This window comes from Buceros rhinoceros, unplaced genomic scaffold (genome assembly GCF_000710305.1).
Source record: "Buceros rhinoceros silvestris isolate BGI_N320 unplaced genomic scaffold, ASM71030v1 scaffold2266, whole genome shotgun sequence".
Lineage (NCBI taxonomy): Eukaryota > Metazoa > Chordata > Aves > Bucerotiformes > Bucerotidae > Buceros > Buceros rhinoceros.
Genome location: NW_010417998.1, coordinates 39,704 through 61,853, shown reverse-complemented (window position 1 = coordinate 61,853; position 22,150 = coordinate 39,704). Strand labels below are relative to the sequence as shown.

Sequence of the window (22,150 nt, the reverse complement as noted above, 5' to 3'; positions counted from 1 at the left end):
CTCTTTGGGTCCCACCAATTCCTGATGAAGTCATGGTCTCTGTTAGGAATAGCCCCTGGAAAGGTGCCATCTCCCAGGACCCCTTTATTGATTTGGAACTTGCAAAGACAGCGGAGATGCCCATGTACTCCGTTTTAACACCTCAGCTTGTTAAAGAGGAGCCAGGGCCTGGCCCGACTCTGGCCACGTTTCTCTGTGAGTTCTCAGAGAATTTTGCTCTCCACTGTCCAGGCTCCCCAACAATCCAGGTCCCTGCCCGCAGCGCTGTGAGCAGGATCTCTCCCTGCAGCAGCCACCCCACCGAGTTACGGCTGCTCCTGCACGGGCACCCATTTCTCAGAGTATTTCTCCACCTCTACCCACGCGCCGAGCTTCACCCTACAGCACGGCAAACACCCGCCATGCAGCTGGGAAAGGCACCGTCCCTCTGGCTGCCACATGTCCCCCTCAATGCCACCAGGACCTGCTCAGTGGTTTTGATCTGTGGGCACAGGGAAGAGCCAGGCTGCCCCTGACCAGGCTCTGCCACCGCAGCCTCATGCCTCAGAGAAACAGGTGAGTAACTTCAGAGCCACTAATCACCAGCTCTGTGACCCAGGTGAAGCCACACAGCTCCCACAAATGGAGCCCTGAGTTTTAAGGTCTCTTCCCCAATCTGTGCTTCTGTTACCATCAGCCTTTGCACTGGTTTAGGGTTTTTTTTTTCTTTGTGTTTCCCCCTGCCACATATTTTTAATGAGAACATACTGCCAGCTCCATCAGGAAATTTTAGAAACCAAAAGACTTCAATGAAGTATGTTCCAGAGGTAAATATTAGCTAAATGAAGGCACAATCTGTTTGGGTGAAGCAGAAGGTGTTAAGCTGGCTGGCAGTGACTTCTTGCTCCGATTGCACCACAGAATGTCAGAAAAAACAAACAAGGGAATAAGGGAGCAAGCCTGTGACTGCACCTTTAGGAACTGACAGATTCCTGCCGTTTCCTCTGATAAAACAACAGTAGGATCTGCCTCACGTTCAAATAACCCATCCCAAACTAATCCTAGCAGTGGGTCTTGCGTGGGGCTTTACCTGCAGCCGAGGGTTGATGGTGAAACTCCCTGCAGTCGGGTTCATGCATGACACATACTGCACATTGGTGACCTCCTTCAGCGACAGCTTGGTCCTGTCGTACCTTTAGGCAAAGGAAAAGCAGCGGCACAGTGACCACAGCGAGAAGCAGCCGCTGCCTCTCCTCGGGGGCATGGCCATGGGCTGCCACTTGTCTTCAGGGGGGTCAAATCCTGCATCTCACCAAGGCAGGGCCAGGCTTGCCTGCATGGCTGTGCATAGCCTGGCACACGCCGCTCCTGCTCTTGGTGGAAAACCTGCAGTTTCAACAACCTGCAGCTAATATTTCTGTCAGCTAGTAATGAGCACTGAGCAAAACCCTCAGGTCATGCCTGGCACTTGCATGGAAATGGCAGAAAATCACAGGAGCGCCTCTGCTTTGAGCCAGCCTCTGACAGGGGCCAGCAGGCTGCCTGCTGCCTGCATGGAAAGGATGTGGACTCTGTGAGGGGGCGAGGAGTGCAGCCCCAGGAGCAGAGTGGCAGGTCAAGTCAGTCCAAGGAGAGCAATGACATTTGTCCATCTCGCTCCTCACCGTCCCTGGAGAAAGCTGCAGCCCCACTGGGCTGCGAGAGGGAGCACCAAGGGCACCACACCCTGATGGGTGCTGCGAGGGTGTGGGCAGACAGGCTGGACATGCCTGGGAGGGGACACAGGGCATTCCTTGCCTTCAACACTCTCATGCCAGCAGCACAGCCCTCTTTCTGCCTGACACCCCCAACACCCACAGCCCCAAATTTCTGCCTCCGCTCCTCTGTCCCCACACGTGGGAAGCTTTGGGCCAGGCTCAGGCAAGCACGCAGCTGAGGAGACTGCCCACTGCCAGAGTCCCTGCGCTGCGTTCCCTGTGGGGGGAACTGCAACGATCCCTGTCCCACGCAGTGCCGCTGGCTCCGAGGTCAAACGTACCCACCTCCTCCCCAAACACTGTTTTTCCTTCTAATTACCTCCGCCTAGGGCATCTAGGGCGAGCATCGTGCTCCCCTTGCGGGGTTCGCACTGGGACCAATCACAAGCTGTGGCGAGAGCAGAGCAAAGCTCCCCTCAACCGGGCCATGAGCAAGGGAGTTTGTTTGGTGGGGACAGGGGAAACACGAGGGTGCACAGTGCTCAGTTCACCCCAGCCTCCCAGTAAGCTCCAGTGCAGCCCAGCAGGATTTGACGGCAAACATGGGATGGGGAGAGGGATCCACGCTTTGACTTCAACCCCCATCCCCAACACTGGAGCTGAACAAAAAGGTCTCAGGTGGCCAAGTCCAAGCTGCCTCCTACCAGTGGCTGTAGTCCAGGTGCTGCCTGATCAGCGTATGGGGCTGAACTGTCCCGTAAGCGTCCACTTCAGGCATGTTCAGGTCATCGATGAAGTACACGAGTTTCTTGGTACCTGGAGGACCATAATTTCTGCCCGCCTTTTTCTCCAGAGGCTTCTCGAGCATCCCTGTGCGGAGGTGGAGGAGAGAGCTGAGCTACAGGGGGACTCACTGCTGCAAAATAACAATTTCTCAGCCCAGCCAGAGCAAACGAAAGATTTCAGGCAAGACAAAGCTTTTTTAATCCCTTCCGCATAATTTTTTAAACCATATCTTGCTTGCTGAGGTTATTCTGATCCGCACAAGAGTGCAGTAAGGATCCTCTGCCGTCTGTCCCAGCAACACAGCGACTGGGGCAGCAGTGGCTGGGCACTGGGAGGGAACAAGGGGGATGCTGAGGCCACAGAAGTCCATGAGCAAAGCTGATCTGGGGAATGCAAATGCATTTTTTACCTCCATTAGACAAAAGAAATAGGTGATTTTGGGGCTGGAATCCTGGATATCTTCGGAATGATAAAAATAGTGCTTTTTGTCTGAATGCACCAAATACCCATGAGCTCCCCAATCCCCTCCCCAGCATCATCCAGCACTCCAGACAACGTGACAAGACAATTCCAATGCGAGCTGTCAAACTACCACCTGGTTTTAAGCAGGGGCATGCATGAGCAGGAGTAAGCATGGAGAGAAAAGTTGCTCCGTTCAAAGCTTGGGCTGATTTTCCTGTGTTTTAGCAGCAGGGGGAGGTTCTGTGTTGCTCTAAAGTGTGGGGAATATTTATAAGGCTGGGCTGATATTTAATAAAAATCAGCCCACGCTGCTGCACACAGTGTTTTATAGGTTATTGATCCCTTGGATCGCAGCCCAAGCAACCGTTACTGCCTCGGTAAGTGGAAATCAAAGAGCAGCAGCTCTGCCCTGCCCAGCCCCTAGGACGGGAGGTGCTTGGAGGCATCCTCGATCTCAGGGCACTGCTCGCCTGAATGGGGAGGCAGAACTTGTTTCACTTACACCGTTTTGGGTTGTCAAAAGACCGACGAGGTGCTGTAGAGCAGCAGGGCAAGTAGCAATTCTTGGCAATTAGGGAACACTGGGAAATGTAAATGGGACCAGGAAGTTCTATCCAAATCTCCTGGTGAAAGTCTACACTTCAGCCGTTCATTATCATGCACAGAAGTTATTAAAGAAGATTTATATTCTGTTTTTTTCAGAGCACAAATCTTCTAAAACACCATTTTTTTTACTGCTTCACTGCACTGCAGACAGCTCGTCTCTCCCACCACTCAAAATTCAGCAGATTCCGAGTCACAGACACTTGCTGCACAAAGGAGCGAATTGTGCTGAGAAAAAATGATGAATCTTCCCTCAGCGGAGTCTCTCTCCCCCTTCAATAAAACCACAAGATTTGGAATTTCTGGTAGCAAGTTAGATTAAGTGTTTCAAATAAGCATTTAATTTAAATTTAATTAGTCCTTAATTAACATATAAAATCATCCCTTTTTGAGGTTAAACAAGTACGCAGGAGATTCATCACACTGAAATGCAATTAGTGGGCATCAAGTGTCATGTTCGTGAAAGTTGCATTTTAATTCAAAGCTGTATCTCGCAATGATAACAAAGGGTCCACGTCTCTGCCTCTGAGCTCCCGACATACTCAAACCAGCACTCAAAAGGAACAGCCACTGCAAACAAAACCCAGCGGCTCCTCTTGCCCACCAGTTCTGGGTGAAGGGTGGGAGGGAAAAAACCCAGAAAACCAACGTTTATTGGAGTTTTCTCGGGGCAGATCAGAGTGGGAAGGTGCTGAGTGACAGGTGCCGGGGCCGCATCTGATGGAGGAGCAAAGAGAAGCAGAGGGCACAAAGCAGAGCAGGCAGCAGACCTGAGGTCCAGAGCAATGGGCTGGGAGAGCAGCAAATGCCACAGCAAGAGGTATTCAGTCACGAAACACCGAAGACAATCATAGAATCACGGAGTGGTTTGGGTTGAAGGGACCTTCAAAGCTCATCCAGTCCAAACCCCTGCAGGGAGCAGGGACATCTGCAGATGGGGTCTGGGCTGTGGCGTTCAGAATTCAACTCCTCACACTTGGAGAATGACATCTTCCCCAGAACCAGGGCTCCACTGCCCTGAGAGTGTCACAGTGCGATTTCAGAGGCTGGGGGTGTCAGCGCAGTGCCCACAAACGACACTGGCAGCTCGGCCATGGCGCATGCCCTGCTCCAAACCCCGCCAGACACCCCAGGAATTTGGTAACCCACCGAGCAGAAGTTCTGCGACTCAGCCATCATCTTACCTTGCAGCATGGCAGAGGTGGTGTAGTAGTTAAAGGGGACCTTCTTCACCACATACGCATCCATGTCCAGCGAGGAGAGCTTGTCCCCCACCAGTACAGACTTCCCCGTCCCAGCACTGCCCACGAGCATCACCGGGCGCTGGCGCTCCAGGAGCCTGTCCATGAAGTACCGCACACGGACGGTCTCAGTGGTGGGCACGAGGCAGGCCTGAGAGCGGCATAATAAGCAGGTAAGTGTTCCCATCCTTGCCACAACCCCATAGCCACGTTCTGAGAAGTAAAAATTTTGGGTCCCTCACACCAAGAAGGACATTGAGGGGCTGCAGCATGTCCAGAGAAGGGCAGCAAAGCGGGTGGAGGGTCTGGAGGACAAGTCTTACAAGGAGCAGCTGAGGGACCTCGGTGGGGTTAGTGCGGAGAAAAGGAGTCTCAGAGGTGACCTTATCACTCTGCAGCACACAGAAAGGAGGTTGGAGCAAGGTGGAATTGGTCTCATCTCCCAAGTAACAAGCGACAGGACAAGAGGAAACAGCCTCAAGTTGTTCCAGGGGAGGCTGAGGTTGTCCCTGAGGAACAATTTCTGTCCTGTTGGGGTTGCCCAGGCCTGTCCCAGGCTGCCCAGGGCAGTGGTGGAGTCCCCATCCCTGGAGGGGTTTCCCAGCCGTGTGGAGGTGGTGCTGAGGGACAGGGGGCAGTGGGGACCTGGCAGTGCTGGGGGAAACAATTCTGTGGTTCTGTGAAAACCAGGAGAGCCCGGACTGAGTGAGGTGACCCCAGTTTCTAGAGCGCGCTGGAAAGCGAACGATATGCTGCTGCCAATGATTAAAACCAAACTGTCTGGACAGATGAAATTTTGACAGCTGGATGCTGGGAGCAGCATCTGGCTCTGCCCACCACCACACATTTTGCTAAAGCGGTAACAATTTCTACACATCACCTGCTCTCCTAAAAGGAAAGAAAAATGCAGCTGGCAAACGCAATTCACTACCTGCAGAAACTCTCATTTTTTTGTCCAAATCACAAAAACATCTCCACTTCCAACCATGCGGAGTGACAACGTGGTGTCTCAGGGTCTTTGTCACTGCATTGTCTCACACCCCACTGCTCTCTGCAGGGCAAATGTGTCGCCCATCCTGCACCCGGGCACACCAGCTCCTGGTCACTGGGGTGGCTCTGAGCCACCTCAGGTACATCCCTCATGTTTGAAGATGGATGGAGGATGTGTCTTTACAGACAAAAAAGATGCGTAATTTGGTTGTAGCTCATAAAGAACATCGTCCTTTAACGAGACCTCCTTGAAACGGCCTGTGAACAGCCACAAAAACGCATGTGCTCCCCCCAGCCCAAACACACGCGGGGGTCACGTACCTGGAGTGGCATTTCCGGATCAAATTCAAACTGGGGAATAAGTTTAGACCAAGGCTCAAACTTCTTCGTTTCTGGATCAATGTAAAAGTCAAAGACTGTGCCCTGAGAGGGAAACTTGATAGTCTTGAATTCCGCCACCCACCACTTGCTGAACTCCACTCTGTAGTCCACAAGCTGCAAGATAAAAAGTGGAGAAAATATGTTAATCTGGAGAAATTCATTAGCGATGGAGAATGTGATCTGTCCCAGCCCACCAGAGCGGGATTAGTCCTTAAAATATATTCCACAGCATGACGATCTTATCCTTTTTCCTATTATTAAGCCTAATTTTTCATTTTCTTCATTTCTTCTCATCACTCCTATTTATTCCCCTAAATAATTCATCCTCTGTTGATCACTCTCGGTACGTCTGAGATTAGACAGATGGATCAATCTGAAAAAGAGAAATACGTGCCCCTGACTAAACAGACCGCTTGATTGATTCTGGGTGCCTACATCTTCCACCAGACAAGGACACAACATCCATCTACATCCGTGGTCATGGGTGGTGAACACACGCATACTAACACCCTTCCTCATAAATCACACCGCTCTATTCACACTTAGGTGTTGTCTTCTGGCCTCTTTTCAAGCCACGATGTTTTGGAGAAGCAGGATGGCAGACACGAGAGGACCAAAGCACCAGAGAGGGGCCTTTGGCTCTGCTGGGTCTCTGTGCTGCCGTATCGCCCTGGAAGTGCCCACCCTCTTGTCTTCCCTCGTTACATCTTTCTGTGCGTGGAGATTGGGGAGCACCTGAATTTTTTCAAGAGCTGCTTTAGATACTGGGTCAGGACTTGCAAAATGTGCTGAGTCCCCTTCCCTGCCCCAGGGCTCCTATATGACTTTGGGCCAGCCATGCAGACCACGGGGACTTGCCCTGTTGGAGAAGCGGGTGGGGGAAGGAGGGAAGAAGTGCTGTCCGAAAGGTGCCTGTAGGCAGTTTTAACAGCACAGTTCCTTCCTGCGGCGTCTGCAGGTCTCTCCTCCCCACAGCCTGGGGCATTCGTGCTTTCCTAGGCCAGAAGACCAGGTGAGACCCCCAACGCATTGTCCATATGCTGCTCAGCCTCCCTCAGGACACCTGGGTTTGAAGCTGAACAGAACCGAGTGTCCTCTGTAACATCTCCTGAGCCACGATCCATCAAAAGACCAGAGGATTTCAAAAGCACGTTATTAGTGTCCACGATTCCGCAGTCTCGAGCTATTCAGAGAGGCAGAATAACTGTAATTCTCCATCCTCCTGTTGTTACAACTCCTCGGCTCCAGCAGCAGAGTAGCCCGCAGCAGAGGGACACGCATCACCGCTAAAAGCTTTCTCACAAGGGTGCCCTCACCCCTGAGTGGACAAACTGCTGCCTCGTGATGGGCTGCCCACCCTCCCTAACCCAGCAGTTAAGTGGAGCTGCTCCAGCCCCCGCTCTACTGCCAGGACAGTGTGGAACTCAAACTACTTCCTTGATAAAAACCCAGTATGGATTTCCACTAATTCCAGTGCCTGAAAATGGCAAATCTATCATCCGTTTTTACACAGGGGCCCCACTGCCCACCAACAAGCGCTGAGGAGCAGGAAACCTTCCAGAGTGTTTCTGCTGACATTTCAGCAGCAAAAGGTCAGCCTGAAGGGCACCTTCGATGGAGAGCAATAAGCAGATTTTATATTGGATCATTTTTCATCAGGCTTCCCCTCACTCAGACCGCCGTATCCTCGCACTCTCATCTCTGACATTTACAGAGCACCACAAGCAGCAACACACGGTCCAGCCTTGGAGCCAAAGCTCCCCAGGGGATGCTGTGCCCGCACAGCTCCTCCTGTAACCGCAGGGCAGCCCAGGGAGAGGGTGCCAGCACCACCACTCCCGGGGAGCCGGGCAGGCAGCGGGCAGCAAAGCCTGCGGTGCCAGGGACTGACTGACAACACTGAGGCTGAGTGTTTCCCAGCTGGTACATAGGAATGGAGAGTCATGTCCTCCACAAAGACCAAGAAAGCTGGTCTCACGCAGGTCATTCAATGGGCACGAGGCATGACGGCACCCAGCTGAGCCTGAGCTGTGTTGTTTATCGCTTCCTGAAACATCTGCTCCTTGGCATGAAGCAAAGGTGAAGAGTCCAGCACACATTGGTCTAGCTTTGGGACATAGAAAAAACACTAGAGACCCCAGAGAGCACTTGAGCAACCTCTGAGAACAGCAGTTCCACCAAGCTGGGGAAGGATCTATGCTTCAGGTCCATGGAGAGATTTCCCACATACTCCAGAAAACACAGAGCTTGACACAAGCCCACTAGAGACCAGATATGGATCTCTGAGCCCTTGAAAGCAGTGTCCTGTCACTGGGCAGACCCACACATCAGGACAACATGCTTTAGGTCAGGGGACGAGGTATCCTGTGAACAGGAGATGCAGTCAGCCCAGGTTCCCAGCAGGGACTGGGCAGAATCGGTGTGAGCAGCTCTACAGATGCCACATGTACTTCCACCCACAGGCTTTGCAGCTACTCACATTGCTCCCTGCGCTACTTGCTGAAAACCTGGCACTTGAAATCCAGGTCTTCAGGTGCCACACGTGCTCTTAGACCCCCCTACAAGCGCCTCAGGTTTCTCCTGCCTGCCACTGAACCAGTCACGTGAAGAATCTCCAGCTTGCACAGCCATCAGTCTGGAAACAGCAATGCCTCTGAGGGTGGGAAACTGTCCTGCGAGCACGGGCACAAAACCACGGAACGGAGCCAAGGGTGGCCCCAGTGTCAGCAGCGCTGGCAGCAGGGCTCTGAAATGCAGCCCACTGGCTTCTTGTCCATTATTTCCGTTCACAGAGGGAAGCTGTAAAACAGCAGCATCTTTCCCAATTACTTGGAAATCCAGAGCCAGCCCTGCTGCGCCGAGCTGAGCCATGTGGCCAGGAAATGGGGCAGAACGGGGCATGGGGGCGAAAGGAAATGCCCATTTTTCCTCTCCCGTGCACAAGGCAGCGAGGAGAGAGAACAGGGAGGTCAGGGGCAGCAGCACAGCCCTGGAAAAGATCCTTCCCGAGATCCCTGTTGTTCACACGCTACAGCTCCCACCAAAGCAGCGTTTATCCCAGCTGGAAGCGTCTGTGCTTCTCCCACATTTGAAGGACCAGTATCTGAAAGAGGGCTGAAGTTGTGCAGTGTCAAATGCTGACCTTGAGAACTCTCTTGTGATACCATCACCATGTGAGAGATCACACCCACCTCATCTCGCTCAAGCTGACGGATTCAGAGGCTGACAGCCGCAATTAATCCACAGGACAGATGTACTGTGGGAAGCAGGATGGGGAGTTGTGCCTTGTCTGCCTCTGCCTCACAGGCATGAGCATACTTTGAATTTCAGAGACACCACTCGTGAACCACAGCCTCATTAAACCTCCTGGCCCAAGAAGATCTTGGTCTCTAGGTTGTGCCCTCCAGCGCTACAGTCTTGGGGGTGGACAACCATCCACCAACAGCTTGACTGAGCCCAGCAGCTCATACCAGAGACCACCCACCAGCTGGCTGCCAGAAGGGGAGTTCAAGCTGAGCACCCTCAACTATCAACCTCAGCCTCGCCAGCATGCTGCCAGCAAAGAGCATTTCAAAGAGCAGGGAAAAGTCCACCCTGCCCTGCTGACCACCCTTCTTTCTTACATCCTTCTATCAGAGACCGAGCCAGTTCCTGACACCTACCGGTGTTTGGTAACAGTCAGTGGTGACAAAGCTCCAGCCGCTTTGTGTTACACAGCGTAAAATCTACCTACCAGCGGAAAGGCTGCTCTGTCGACACATTCATCTGCTAAGTTAGTCTTGATTGATCACATTATGCACATCCACAAGCCTCTAGAAATTAATCTAACGTTTCTCCCGAGTGAAATGCGTCTGGATAAGCAAACAACCTTCCACCTTCACCACTTGATGTCCCAGCCATTCTCTGGTTATCCACATCTGGATAACAAGGTCTTTCACAAAAGGAATTGTTGCTTTCAGGTTTCTATTTTCTACCACCTATGCGAGAGCCCCAGAAAACAGCGTTACTGATACAGCACCATGTTTTGGAGAGTCTAAAAAGGGAAAAAAGCAAAAAAGGGAAAAAAAGGCCTGTGGAAAAGATACTGAAGTGGCTTCTTCCTTCTTACCTGGTCTTGAAACATTGATCCACCAAAGGCCCAGACAGCAGCAAAGACAAAGTAGAGTTCATAAAGCTCCTTGGGACAGTCGGGAGGTGTGTTATCCTCCGTCAGGAGGCACTCGAGGAGGTAGCACAACATCTGAACCATGCTCTGCTCAGGAATGGGGATAATCTTCTTAAATCTAAGGGATGGAAATTGAAAGCACGGGAAGAATAATCGCGGCCAGCAACACGGTCACCCGCAACCCAGGAGGATGAGCCTGGAAATGCTTTCTTAGAGTCTTGGCATTTCACTTGTCTTAGTCCCAGACACGGCAATAAGAAGAACCCCCATTCTCTCCCTCGGACCTGCTGGCACTGGCACGTACACAACTAATAACAGTAATCGGGAGTCTCAAGCTTTTTAAAACTTTGATCCTCTTGAAAGAAGCAAAACGGGAGGCTTGCTAAAGGCAACGATTTCCTGCAAAAACGATGGGTTCAAAAGCGGTCAAATAGAGGAGTAATAAAATGAAACCTTTCATCTTGCCATTTTACATTCATTTAAGCTACACTTACAGAATTCCAAACTAAAGCTGTCGCAGCACCAAAGTCCTCCGTGAAGTAATTACAGCTATTTGAAAAGGTTGGTTCGGCAATTTCTGAATTAAACAAGCCACCAAACTACCCAGCTCAGGGCTGCCTGCAGCTAATACTGAGGATTTCAAGGTCTGACACAGCGTTCAGCGGAGTGGGAAATGCCCAATGGACTTTGCTGCCAACAGCCAGCTTGGTCACCCAGGGAGCAGTTTCCTAGAGAGGTGCCCAACCCCTACATCCAAAGACCACCTCTTTCACTAATGCAGCCCCTTCTGACACCTCTCCTTCATGGTTGGCAGCTCCCGTGCCCAACTGTACACTGATTATATATTTTTTTAATGAAGGTACAACTATGGCAAGCAAGCAGAGGCTGGGAGCTCCCTTACTTGAGTTTGTCAGGACTCTGGCCAGTCCTCACCACAGGATGATAAAAGCTGTCTCCCATGGTGATAAGCAAGGACCACACGACTTCTCTGTGAACACTGCTCTGAAGCTAACTCAAGCTGAGGAGCACCAGGGCCCTTCCAAATATCCAAGTTCTTCATGTTGATTGCATTGGTGCTGGAGACCCACTTAATTTTCTTCAATTGCATTGGGAAAAAAGTTCAAGAGAGAACTACCTGCACAGCACACCCACCCTCTCTCATAAACACCTTCCTTCTTGTCACTGAGATGCCAAAAAAGAAGAGGTGAGAGGCTAAAAGAGGATGTGCTCTCTCCACCTTCCGTGCCGCACACTGAAAACTTTCCTTCAGCACCGGTCTGAAACCGGCTCTACTGAAAATTAACTTGTGGACTCAGGTCTAGTCTGACACATCAGGAGACTGAGAAGACCTTCTCTTTAGGATCTCCTGGATTTACTTTCCGGGAGATACAGAACTAGTACAAGAAGCACAGGAACAATCAAATCCAAATCCAGTGAAGACCACACGAAGATCAGATCTGACCAACAAAGGATGGGTGGGAGTCTCAGCTCCCGCACCTCACCCTGTTGTTTCTCTGAGCTTAAGCCGATGATGCTCAGGGCTCTCAGGGGCCAGGAGGAAACCAGCCACCCATGTCACATGCAGCACTACCCCAACACAGCTCTGGAAAGTGGGAAGAGTCCCCCTGCTCTTCCCAGCAGAGATACAGCTGCTCTTCTGATGGTACCTTGTTCTGAGCGTGTCCAGGCAAATCGGCAGGTACTTATCAAACAGAATGGTCAGGTTGGCTCTCTCAGACTGGATCTCTCGCCTGTCGATCCAGCTGCTCACCGGGGGATTCCAGCCCAGATCCGCTGGGTTGATATACAGGATCCCTTGAGGCACAGAGTAAGAAAGAATGTACTCTAAGGACACAGCAGAGACTATTCCTGCTCTCCAGAAGAATTTCTCAGCTCCTTTCACACAACTAAAACCCTGTCAAATACACCTGGCTGCCCCATTACCTACCCCCTGCTCCTGCCTGCCCGTGGAGCAGAACCACTAAGAGCGAAGAGACTTAACTCAGGAAGCCAGGACACAGTAACAAGAATAGGTTGATGAATGCTGAAGCTGCCACTTTTTTCTCTAGTAACTTACTAAAAATAATTCATGACCCTGTCCCACATTCAGACCGTGGTCTTGCCTGAGTCATGTTATTGCTCTGGGCCCCATTACTCTGTGTGTAAAACTAGGGGACACTTTCATTCCCTTCTCCCATACTTCAAGCACTTCCCCAGATGATCGGGCGCCCTTTGGACAGAGACTGTCCTTCTCCTCATCAAGTCCATACAGAGCCCTGCACAACACTAGCACTCTCTTGGCAGTGCTGAAGCCATGATCACCCATCAATACCCAGAGAGCTCTGAGTGAATCTCTGAGGTGATGACACCTGCCCATAGGGATTCAGGGTCAGGATCCTCCGTTTGTCTGTGTGCCTCAGGAACCTACACTGCCCACCAAAGGCAGCTGAGATGCCAGGTTGGGAACATTCAAAGGGACAAAGTTGGCCAACAGAAGACTGAATAATGGCACTAGATCCTACTTGGTCCATGCACAGTCCCAGCGTGAAGCTCAGGCCAGGACTCACCTGCTCTGGACACAGTTGCTGGGGTCGCCGTGCGCAGGTGGCTGATCTCAAAGACCAGCCGCATTGTGGGGTTCAGAGGGATTCTCTCATTGCTTGCCAGGGTCAGCACCTGCACATGGCAGACAGACAGACAGACATACTGACGCCTCCCCCAGGGACAGGAATAAAAAAATTCAGGACTTTGCACTAAAAAGCTCGGTCGCTGTCAGCTCAGCTCCTCGAGGCCAAGCAGCCTCAAGGTAGCAGAACAATCCTTCTCTCTTCCAGACCTAGAACCAACAGCACTTTCTTAGGGTGGGGAAAATGGTACAGGATTATGACCCCACTCTATTTTTAAAGGGCCTGAAGTTATGATCAAGACAGTTGTGGCTGCTCACGAGCCCCCCTCTCCACAAGAGGGAAACTCCAGTGAAAATGAGCTTTGAGCTATTTTCCTCATGCACCATTTCCTTCACACAATATTTTGTAAATATTGTGTATAAGAAACAACTGCATTATTCTAAAAGGTGTTTTTTCAGCACCCGCCTTTTTCCTGGGCTGAGTCACACCGTGCGGTCGAGGAACACTTTTTTACCTTATTATCATCCATCACAGTATTAAGAGATTCAATCCACATTGGATCAATATCTCCATCCAGTACCATCCACTTGGGACCGTCATGTGTGATGTTGGCCAGCTCTCGCATGATTGATGAAAACAGTCCTGGGAGGGTGACAGGAATAGGTTGATGAACGCCGAAGCCAGCACTTTTTTCTCTAGTAACTTACTAAAAATTGTCCTCATTAGTGCTTTCCTCTCAAGCCACCCAAACTGTGGATCCGTACATCAATATTGCTATATCACGATACAAGTCTAGGCTGCTTTGAAGAAAAACATTAACAGTTTCCTCCACTGCAGACCTACCCACGAGCTTCATTCCCAGCAAGAATTGTTAAGGGATAAGAAAAGTGAAAAGCAGAAACTCAGAGGCAAAAGAAGGCACAAGAATTGCACAATGCAGAGAAAAACCATCTGAATATGCCTTGGAAATTCTTATCAATTGTTTTTTGGTGGCTCAAAGTATATCAGGGAAACCAAGATGCATTAAATACTGGGTCATGGCTTTAGCGAGATTGAGGGAAGGACAAGCCCAGAATGACATTGAACGACAGAACAAAATGTCAGTAAAATCAAGGAGACCGTGAGGATACAGCGTCTCGAGGGGAGTAAATAATGAATGTTAAAAAGAGCAGGAAGGCTGGGAAGAGTGCGGCAGCACTGCAGAGCAAACAAAACCCCCAAAAACCACTGCTCTCCTCTACACGCGGAAATACCGAGGGAGACGCTGGTCTTCATGAAAAAGCATCAGGCAAACATTTTTTAAAAACGTTCACCTCTATTCTGGTGAACTGGGACAACAGGACTTTTCTCCTCAAGGACAAGCTGATCCTTTGTGATCCGGGTCAGGAACAGCCAGTGGCATTATAGACTGAAGACAAAACAGCTCAGCTGAAACAGGGGGCCCGTCCTGAGATCAGGTCAAAAAATAACATTTCACTGGCTCCGCCTCAACTTGGTTCCTCACATGTTGGACACATGCCTTGGAAAGTGCTCCAGCATCTTCACTGTCAGCCACAGCCGCTCTCAGGTTTCCCTCATGTACACCAGGACAGCAGTGGAGAGCAAAGGGCCTCCCTCCCTCCCTCCCAACCTTGCACATCCACACCCAGAGATGTCTTGAGATTTAAAAGAGGAGGTTGGTTCTACAAAGAACACTTTTAGGATTCCCTTGAGTTACCATCTAACATGTATGACCTTTTCAACTTCCTGATAGCAAAAGGAGTGACAGGATGAAAACGGTAAGAGGAAAACACAGGGCTGATCCAGCTCTTGCCTGGCTGCTCTTTGACAACAAGAAACAACATTTTCAGGAATGGTCAATGCAGAGAATACCTGCCTTGAAGCCTCAGCAAGGAGTCCCATAGGCTCCTTTGAAATGTTACAGGCTAGAAACGACAGCCACCTGTACAACGTCCCTCCTGCCATTCAGTGCCACCCACAGCCCTCGATCTGCAGCCACCGCTGCAGCCTGGGGTTCAGGCCGTAGCCCATGCCACCCCCTGGCATTTTGATTGAAGGTTGCTAATGACAATCAAAGAAAGTGAACCCTGGCCCTGGAGCTGGGGGTCAGGAGGGGTCTGTGGTAGAGGCCAGGGGAGGGGGGTGGCAGCTTATCCTCTGGCAGACTTCTGGCCAAGGATGATTTACATCCTCCCTTACCTCCCCCGCAGCTCCCAAACCAGCCACACATGTAAATCAAAGCTGCCTTTACCCGTTAGCCACATCCAGACATTTTCACTCCAGGTTTCTGTAACCTCTCAGTGAATTTTAAATGCTCATCGTATTCTCCTCAGGAGCAATCAGGATCAACCAACTGGCAGATGCTGGTGTTCAGCAGAGATTGGGCAGCAGTGTTGAGCGGAAAAACACCACTTTAAGGCTGCTGCACGTGTGCTACCAGCCACGGAAAGCTGGTGGGGGCGGAGGGGCACATTTGGGAAGGCCCTAGTGCACACCCTTAGGGCAGGAGGGAACTCTCCTCCATTGCCAGTCCAGCCAGCCCTGAAAAACTGCCTGCCCCAGGCCAAGGTTACTGCTGGTATTAATGGATGTGACAATCGTTTTTACGGCAACGCGATAAAGCAGGTCTGTGCAATATTTCCCATTTTAAACCGAAAACCTAAACCATCCTGTGTATCCGTTCAACAACAAACCCCTGTACTTGGCACTGGTGAGGCCACACCTTGAGTACTGTGTGTCCAGTTTTGGGCCCCTCACTTCAAGAATGACATGCTCCAGCACCTCAGTGTCCAGAGAAGGGCAACGAAGCTGGTGAAGGGTCTAGAGAACAAGTCTTACAAGGAGCAACTGAGGGACCTGGGGGGATTGAGCCTGAGAAAAGAGGCTCAGGGGAAACCTTCTCACTCTCTACAACTTCCAGAAAGGAGGTTGTAGTGAGGCTGGGGTCAGTCTCTTCTCCCGTGTAGCAAATGACAGGACAAGAGGAAATAGCCTCAAGTTGTTCCAGGGGAGGTTCAGGTTGGATATTAGGAAGAATTTCTTTACAGAGAGGCTTGTAAAGAATTGGCACAGGCTGCCCAGGAAGGTGGTGGAGTCCCCATCCCTAGAAGTGTTCAAAAGATGTGTCAATGTGGCACTGAGTGACATGGTTTAGGGACTCTGGCAGCGTTGGGGGAACAGTTGGACTCATTGATCTTAAAGGTCTCTTCCACCCAAATGATTCTGTGGCTGGAAGCAGCAGAGAAGCGCCTGGACTTTCAGACCTGCACAGAACCAGTGAACCTGCTGCTGCTCAGGAAGCTCATTAAAAACGTCCTTCTTTATCTACAGGTTCAAGCTGGAGAAGATATTTACCATCTTTCCATTCTCTTGTCGCTGGGTTAATGATGCCAAACAGCTCATCGTTGGTGACTGCCTTGGGGTTGAGGTCTGTCCAGACAGGACGTCGCTTCATTATCTGGTAAGTCTTGTTCAGGGATCTCATCACCTGCGACTTGCCCGTGCCTGCGTTACCCACCACGAAGACAGAGTGCCGGACCGTCAGCAGCTCCTCCAGCTGCACCACCTGAGAAAAACATGTCCAGACTTTAGACAAAGAAGCCAAACGGAAGGCCAAACCTACCAAATACTTCCCATTGGGTCTATTCTTTGAAAAGATTTGACATTGACTTTGGTCCAGCCACTTTACTCATGACAGGTGAAATCCTCAGCCTGCAGGCAAACCTGCAGCACTATTTACATCTGACAGCCATGAGTCAACAAGGGTCTGCTCTCCAGGGGCCATAGTTCCATGAGCCTACAAAAGCCATTTGTGACCAAACCAGTGCTGGTTTAGGGGCAGGTGCATCAGACCCAGCACAGGTGACTGTCCTCCATCCAGGCCTGCCCGCAAGAAGAATACTGTGCATATCCCTCTTTGCAGAAGCAAAGATGGTTGAGAAAACCCAAGTGATTTGATTCTGACGCAGGTACAGCAGAAGATTGCTCGGTCTTACTTTGAGCACAAAGTTGTCCTCAGCTTGCAGCCGAAGCTCCAGCACAGCCTGCCGCACAAACAACTCAAAATTCAGGTCACGCTTCCGAGGCACATCCAGAGCAGGGAAAAGATCCCCAATCAGCCCCATAAACACCGGCACATCATCAGTCACGATCTTGGGGATGTTGAAGTCACGAAGAGAGCGCATCAGAACCTGGTCTTCAGGTCGTTCTGGGTCATCTCGCTTGAGGGAGCCAGCGACAACCAGCACTGACTTGATGGCACGCAAGCCCCAGTCGTAGTGGTCCTACACAGGGAAAAGAAGAAAATGAAGGAGGGATGACTTCATTCTTAGGTAGTTCATCACTGCGCCAGGGGAAGAACTGGCAGCTCCACTCTGCCAGACAAATTAGCAGTGGAAACACATCCAGAGCTGTTATTTGCATTGTGGCCAAAGCCCTCCACCAGCCTGAGCTACCTCATTTCATTTCAAGTGAAATTCCCATCAGGGACAGTATCAAGGAGTCAGATAATTCAGTTGTTCACACCATCGCATGGGCTCAGAATTGGCAGCAATACAGCAGGAGGACTTGTGCTCTGGAGAAGCTAAGTGACTTGCTTCGCCTGAATCATAAAGCAGATAAAGCAAGGCCAGCAAGAGCCCTGGGACTGCGGGAGTGCTCAGGTGGAAGACTTGTTAGTCCATCATGAGGCCCCAGGTTACTCCATGCTGCCCATCAAAAGAGCACCAGGCACATTTGTCCCACAGACATTCCATCAAGCAGGGGCCAGTAAGCACATTGCTGAAAAGGCCCACAAAAAGGCACGATGGGAATTCTTAAGCTAACAAACAACTCTTTATACCTCTCCTCTGTGAGGACCCTCCAGGGCACAGCTCAGCAGCTGACTGCTGTGGGAGGCCACCGCTTCCACCAAGAGCTCCAAGACACAGCACAACGTTTCTGTGACAAAGCAACTGCTGCCCAGCCTCATGCTGGAAAACTCAAGACCAGGTTTTCCACCTGGATCCTGACTCAACTCTTCTCTGGACACAGCTTTGATTTAGGAAAATGTCAACAAGGGAAGATCTGATTAGTTAGAGTTTTACCTTGGCAGTAACCCTGCTTGGACAACAGCTGAAGAGACAGGGAACTGTTAGACTCAACCCAGAGAGGGACAGACATCATAAAACTCTTGCAGGCAGGAGAATCAACAGCAGCCAAGAGACTGGAAAGCAAAGGGTTACCAAGTATTGCACAAACACAGCAGCATTTGAGCCCACTGAAAAATCTCTCCAATTAATGCAGCCAGTCAGGTGCTTTTGTCTTTGCAGATCCTCCAGTAAAGATCTGCAGAAATTTGAAGAGTTCATTGCTCTGGTGATCACAAACATTTGCACCAGCTGCTGGAGAAAATGCAGCCACTAAACAGAAGCTGTGAAGCTTCAGTCATGGAGCTGAGCCACAGAACACCGTGTTCCAGCTAATTTTGGGGATCAATGGGCTTCACTGTACATCCAACCGCAGCAGCGGGCTCACCTGCTTGGACAGGAGCTCTTTGCAGAGTTGGTACAGAGTAATGAACTTCCTGGCTAACGCCCGGGCCTCAATAAATCCCTCGGCCACCAACATGATTTCACAGATCAGCTCAAAGTCCGGCACAACCATCGCACATGGCCTAAAAAAGACAGGCGAGAAGAGACTGAGGAACAGGTATTGCTTCACTACACGTCTTAGGGATGGTGGATTTGCAGCTTTATCTTCCAGGTCTTCTCCGGTGAACCAGGTCACACTCTCCCTCTCCCATTGCAAGGCACAGAGCTCCTCTGTCCTGCCTGTGCGCTCCCAGACCCCGGCTTGTTGCACAAGGCTGAAACTCTCTGTGAATCCGCAGTGCAAGTGACTTCCTCAAGGAAATGAAGCCAAGCCTGGATGTCCCAAAAGACAACTTCTGCCTGTCTTATAACACGGATGACAAACCAGGACTCACCTGAAGAGAGCTTTTAAATTCTCCGGGAGCTCAGTTCGCCCTGCGTAACCAGGGTTCATGGTGATGAAAATGCCCACTGAGGGTACTAAGGTAATGTCTTCTCCAAGAAAATTGAAGGATTTCTTCTTCTCCCGTATTGCATCCTGCACACTCTTCACCTGGGAACCAAGACACTGTTACGGTACTGGTGTTCAGTCATGAAAAACACACCAGGTAACAGCACAGCCCTCCTTATGTGTGGCCCTATGACAAGTGGGGCTCATTATTGGTTTGTTTAGGGTTTTTACTGAACCTATAAAGATTTATACCCTGTTTGGAGTAAATCCGAGTGGCAACATCAATCTCCCATGACAATCAAAGTCTGACAAAGCAGAAAAGAGAGCTGAAGAGATCAGGCAATCAAACTGCAAAGGAGATAAGAATTTGCACCTTTGCTCTGTAAGATAGTGATGGCTATGGGTCAGGAAGAGCAGCTCAGGAGCAGGGAACACCAGCCCCCAAAGCTGGCTGCATCTCACCTCGGCCTTTGACATCACCTGTGGGACACACCTCAGCATACCCAATAGAAGAAACACCACCAAAGGATAAACGATCTCTTCCAACTCCCCAGCCTAGCAGGAGGCCAGATGTGTGAGATGAGACCCAGGACTGTCTGGGCATCCACAACAGACCCAACACCCGCGTGCAGTCCCAAGAGTCTGACACAAGATGGGCCCCTGATCCCCTCCACCCATCTTCACCCTCCCCACACGCCTCAGCCCAAAGCCTCCTGTGCCTGCTCCATTCCTTGCCCAGGCCAGAGACAGAGCAACGTTTCCCAGGGAACTCTGCCCCAGCTCAACTGTGATCTGATCACTTGGTTTGCAGATATCAGGTGCTTCGTTTAAAACCAAACCCACACAGCAGAAGCTGTAAGACCTCCCCTGACACCTTCACTAACTAGTATTATATCATTTTTTCAATTTGCCTGATTGCAACTTTATTCTTCTCATTCCTCACCTTGCCAAGGCAGCTGGATCACCTCCCGCAAACAGGGAGAAACCTCGCTCTATTCACAACTCTAACCTCTAAGTTAAGCAAGTAATCGAATTTTCCTCTGGAAGGAACCGTATCGACATTAGCTGCATGACTAAGAGAGCCAATTAAACATCGCCATGGTTACACAACTAATAGCAGCCAGGAGACACGGTGATGGAATGACAGCCGTGCTGCTTTCTTCAGGCGCTGTGCTCCAGCCAGGAGCGAGGGAATCATTAGCAGTTGAGTCATATCTGGGCCTCTTTTGTTCAGCTTCCCTCTTTATTTTAAGATCCTCAAACACTTTTTTCAATGACAACTTTCAACTAGAACCTGATGGAAGAGAAATTGAGAGGGGACGATACATAAACTCCTGTACCCGCCTGGGGCTTCTTTGGGATGTCGCGCAAGGTACCAATTACAAGTGAGATGAGAAGAGCGAGGAGTTCATGGAGGGGTTCAGAACAACGTCTTTGACCAAAACATTTACAAAAGTGTAGAAACTTCGGGCTCTAGATCTTTGTTTCTGCAATACCAAGTCCAAAAGGGAATCTAGGAAGAATTCAGCACCTCATTCAGACATTGGGACTCTAAAGCCTGCACTTAGCTGACACTTGGTTCCAACTTAGATACTTGGGCACCTCAGTTTTCAGCACTGAAGTCCCCAAATGTCCAAAACTTTCAGCTCTGTCCCTGTCAGAGCTGCCTTGGTCTGGACAGTGAAGCTGAGCACCCTCCCTCAGCGCAAACTCCCTAGTAGCTGGATGTACCTGCTTTTTCAGGGCATACCGATGGGATTTAGGATCTGGACAACATCCAGACACAGGTCTCCTTCAAAGCCAGAGCCAGGAGAGACAGCAGGGCCTGCTCTTCCCCTGCTGCCTCATGGTTACACACAGGCTGCCGCAGATTTCAGCTCCCACCAGAGAGGATTCACACCCACAGCACTCGCCCCGAGTGCCCCCTGGGCACCCAGCGGCAGGCACGGGCAGGGTAGGGAGCACCTCTCCTCCTGTATCTTTTCAACACGTCCAGATTTCCTCGTGGGTCGGAAAGAGGAAGGGAAGGAGGAGGCAGAGTACCAGATTATATATAAACACAAGGGAACCAGACTGCCTAGCGTGGTGGGGAGGGCAGTGTCCAGCCCCCCTCCAACCGCTGCTGCTCTGCTTCACACAGACGCACCAATACAAGGCACTGAGTGGGTAAACTAAGGAGATGGGAAATCATTGTACAGGAAAACCCCTCTGCACAGCTGGGCACAGCTCAGACAGCTCCTCCTAGCTTTAATCCCACACTAACAGGGTGTCAGGGCAAGCACCTAAGCAAGAGCTGAGGATCTGCTGCAGGTTCCCATTGCTGAGTGCCACCCAACTGCCACCAGCTTCCAGGGGTACAGTGCTGCACCCACGGGGCTGATCCCAGAATCATCCTGCTTGGCCTGGAACACCCTCCCAAGCCATTTCACTGAGCTCTCCTTACAGATGCTGAAATTAAACCCACATCCGTATGAAAACGGAAGGAAGGAAAGATGACTGCACAGTTTTGGCGACAGGTAAGCGTGCGGAAAAGTCACCTTGAACATATCTGTTGAGTATCACACACGAGTTGTGCTTGACTGGAGGCACCAGGTAACCCCTAGAAGTCCAGCAGCCCACAGATCTGCCCCAAACACCACCCTTATCCTCCAAGGAAACCATTCCCTACGTGGCAGAGGGAGCAGCTGTAAGCAAAGGCAGCTCTCCACCCTCAGATGATGCACTGCAATTATCTCACAGCACATTAACACCACAAGGGTCTTCACCAGAGACAGAGCCACGGGAACGTGCTCTGGAAGAAGATGCTCCAGAGCATCGCCTCAACACGTTGTTGGAACTGGGGGGAGGAAAAGCGACAAAAATGCTTGCAGCACATCATTGCTCCGTCCTGCCAGCGCTGTGATAGCCACATCATTAATCTGGGAGTATAATCCCTCACCTCACAACGCGATGCTGCTGCCAACACGCGCTTCCCATTTTGCCCGCGCTCTAAGAGCTGCCGCGTGTTTGTATTTATTTACAAGTGTTTCCCCACTTACCTGTACAGCAACCACAGAAAGGACCTCAACTGAAATCCTGTTAAACTCGTCAAAACAGCCCCAGGCTCCCGTCTGGGAAAGGCCTTTGTAAATATTCCCACAAGACTGAAAAAAAAAAAAAAAAAAAAATAAATTTATCAACGAGAAATCACAAATGAAA

The 22,150-nt window shown here is 50.7% G+C and overlaps 1 protein-coding gene across 1 annotated transcript in view; it reads right to left on the bottom strand.

Moving 5' to 3' along the window:
• The window catches only part of DNAH9 (dynein, axonemal, heavy chain 9), a gene marked incomplete at its 5' end in the record, with an annotated part of 172,531 nt that overhangs the window by 112,782 nt on the left and 37,599 nt on the right, over positions 1-22,150 (bottom strand). Inside the window, 13 exons of the mRNA XM_010138359.1 lie at positions 1,070-1,172; positions 2,381-2,546; positions 4,712-4,919; positions 6,080-6,253; positions 10,248-10,422; positions 11,972-12,119; positions 12,872-12,980; positions 13,446-13,573; positions 16,286-16,496; positions 16,927-17,214; positions 18,446-18,584; positions 18,897-19,054; positions 21,991-22,095. Coding sequence (XP_010136661.1) covers positions 1,070-1,172; positions 2,381-2,546; positions 4,712-4,919; positions 6,080-6,253; positions 10,248-10,422; positions 11,972-12,119; positions 12,872-12,980; positions 13,446-13,573; positions 16,286-16,496; positions 16,927-17,214; positions 18,446-18,584; positions 18,897-19,054; positions 21,991-22,095 — 2,112 coding nt within the window. The remainder of the gene's footprint in view (positions 1-1,069; positions 1,173-2,380; positions 2,547-4,711; positions 4,920-6,079; positions 6,254-10,247; positions 10,423-11,971; positions 12,120-12,871; positions 12,981-13,445; positions 13,574-16,285; positions 16,497-16,926; positions 17,215-18,445; positions 18,585-18,896; positions 19,055-21,990; positions 22,096-22,150) is intronic.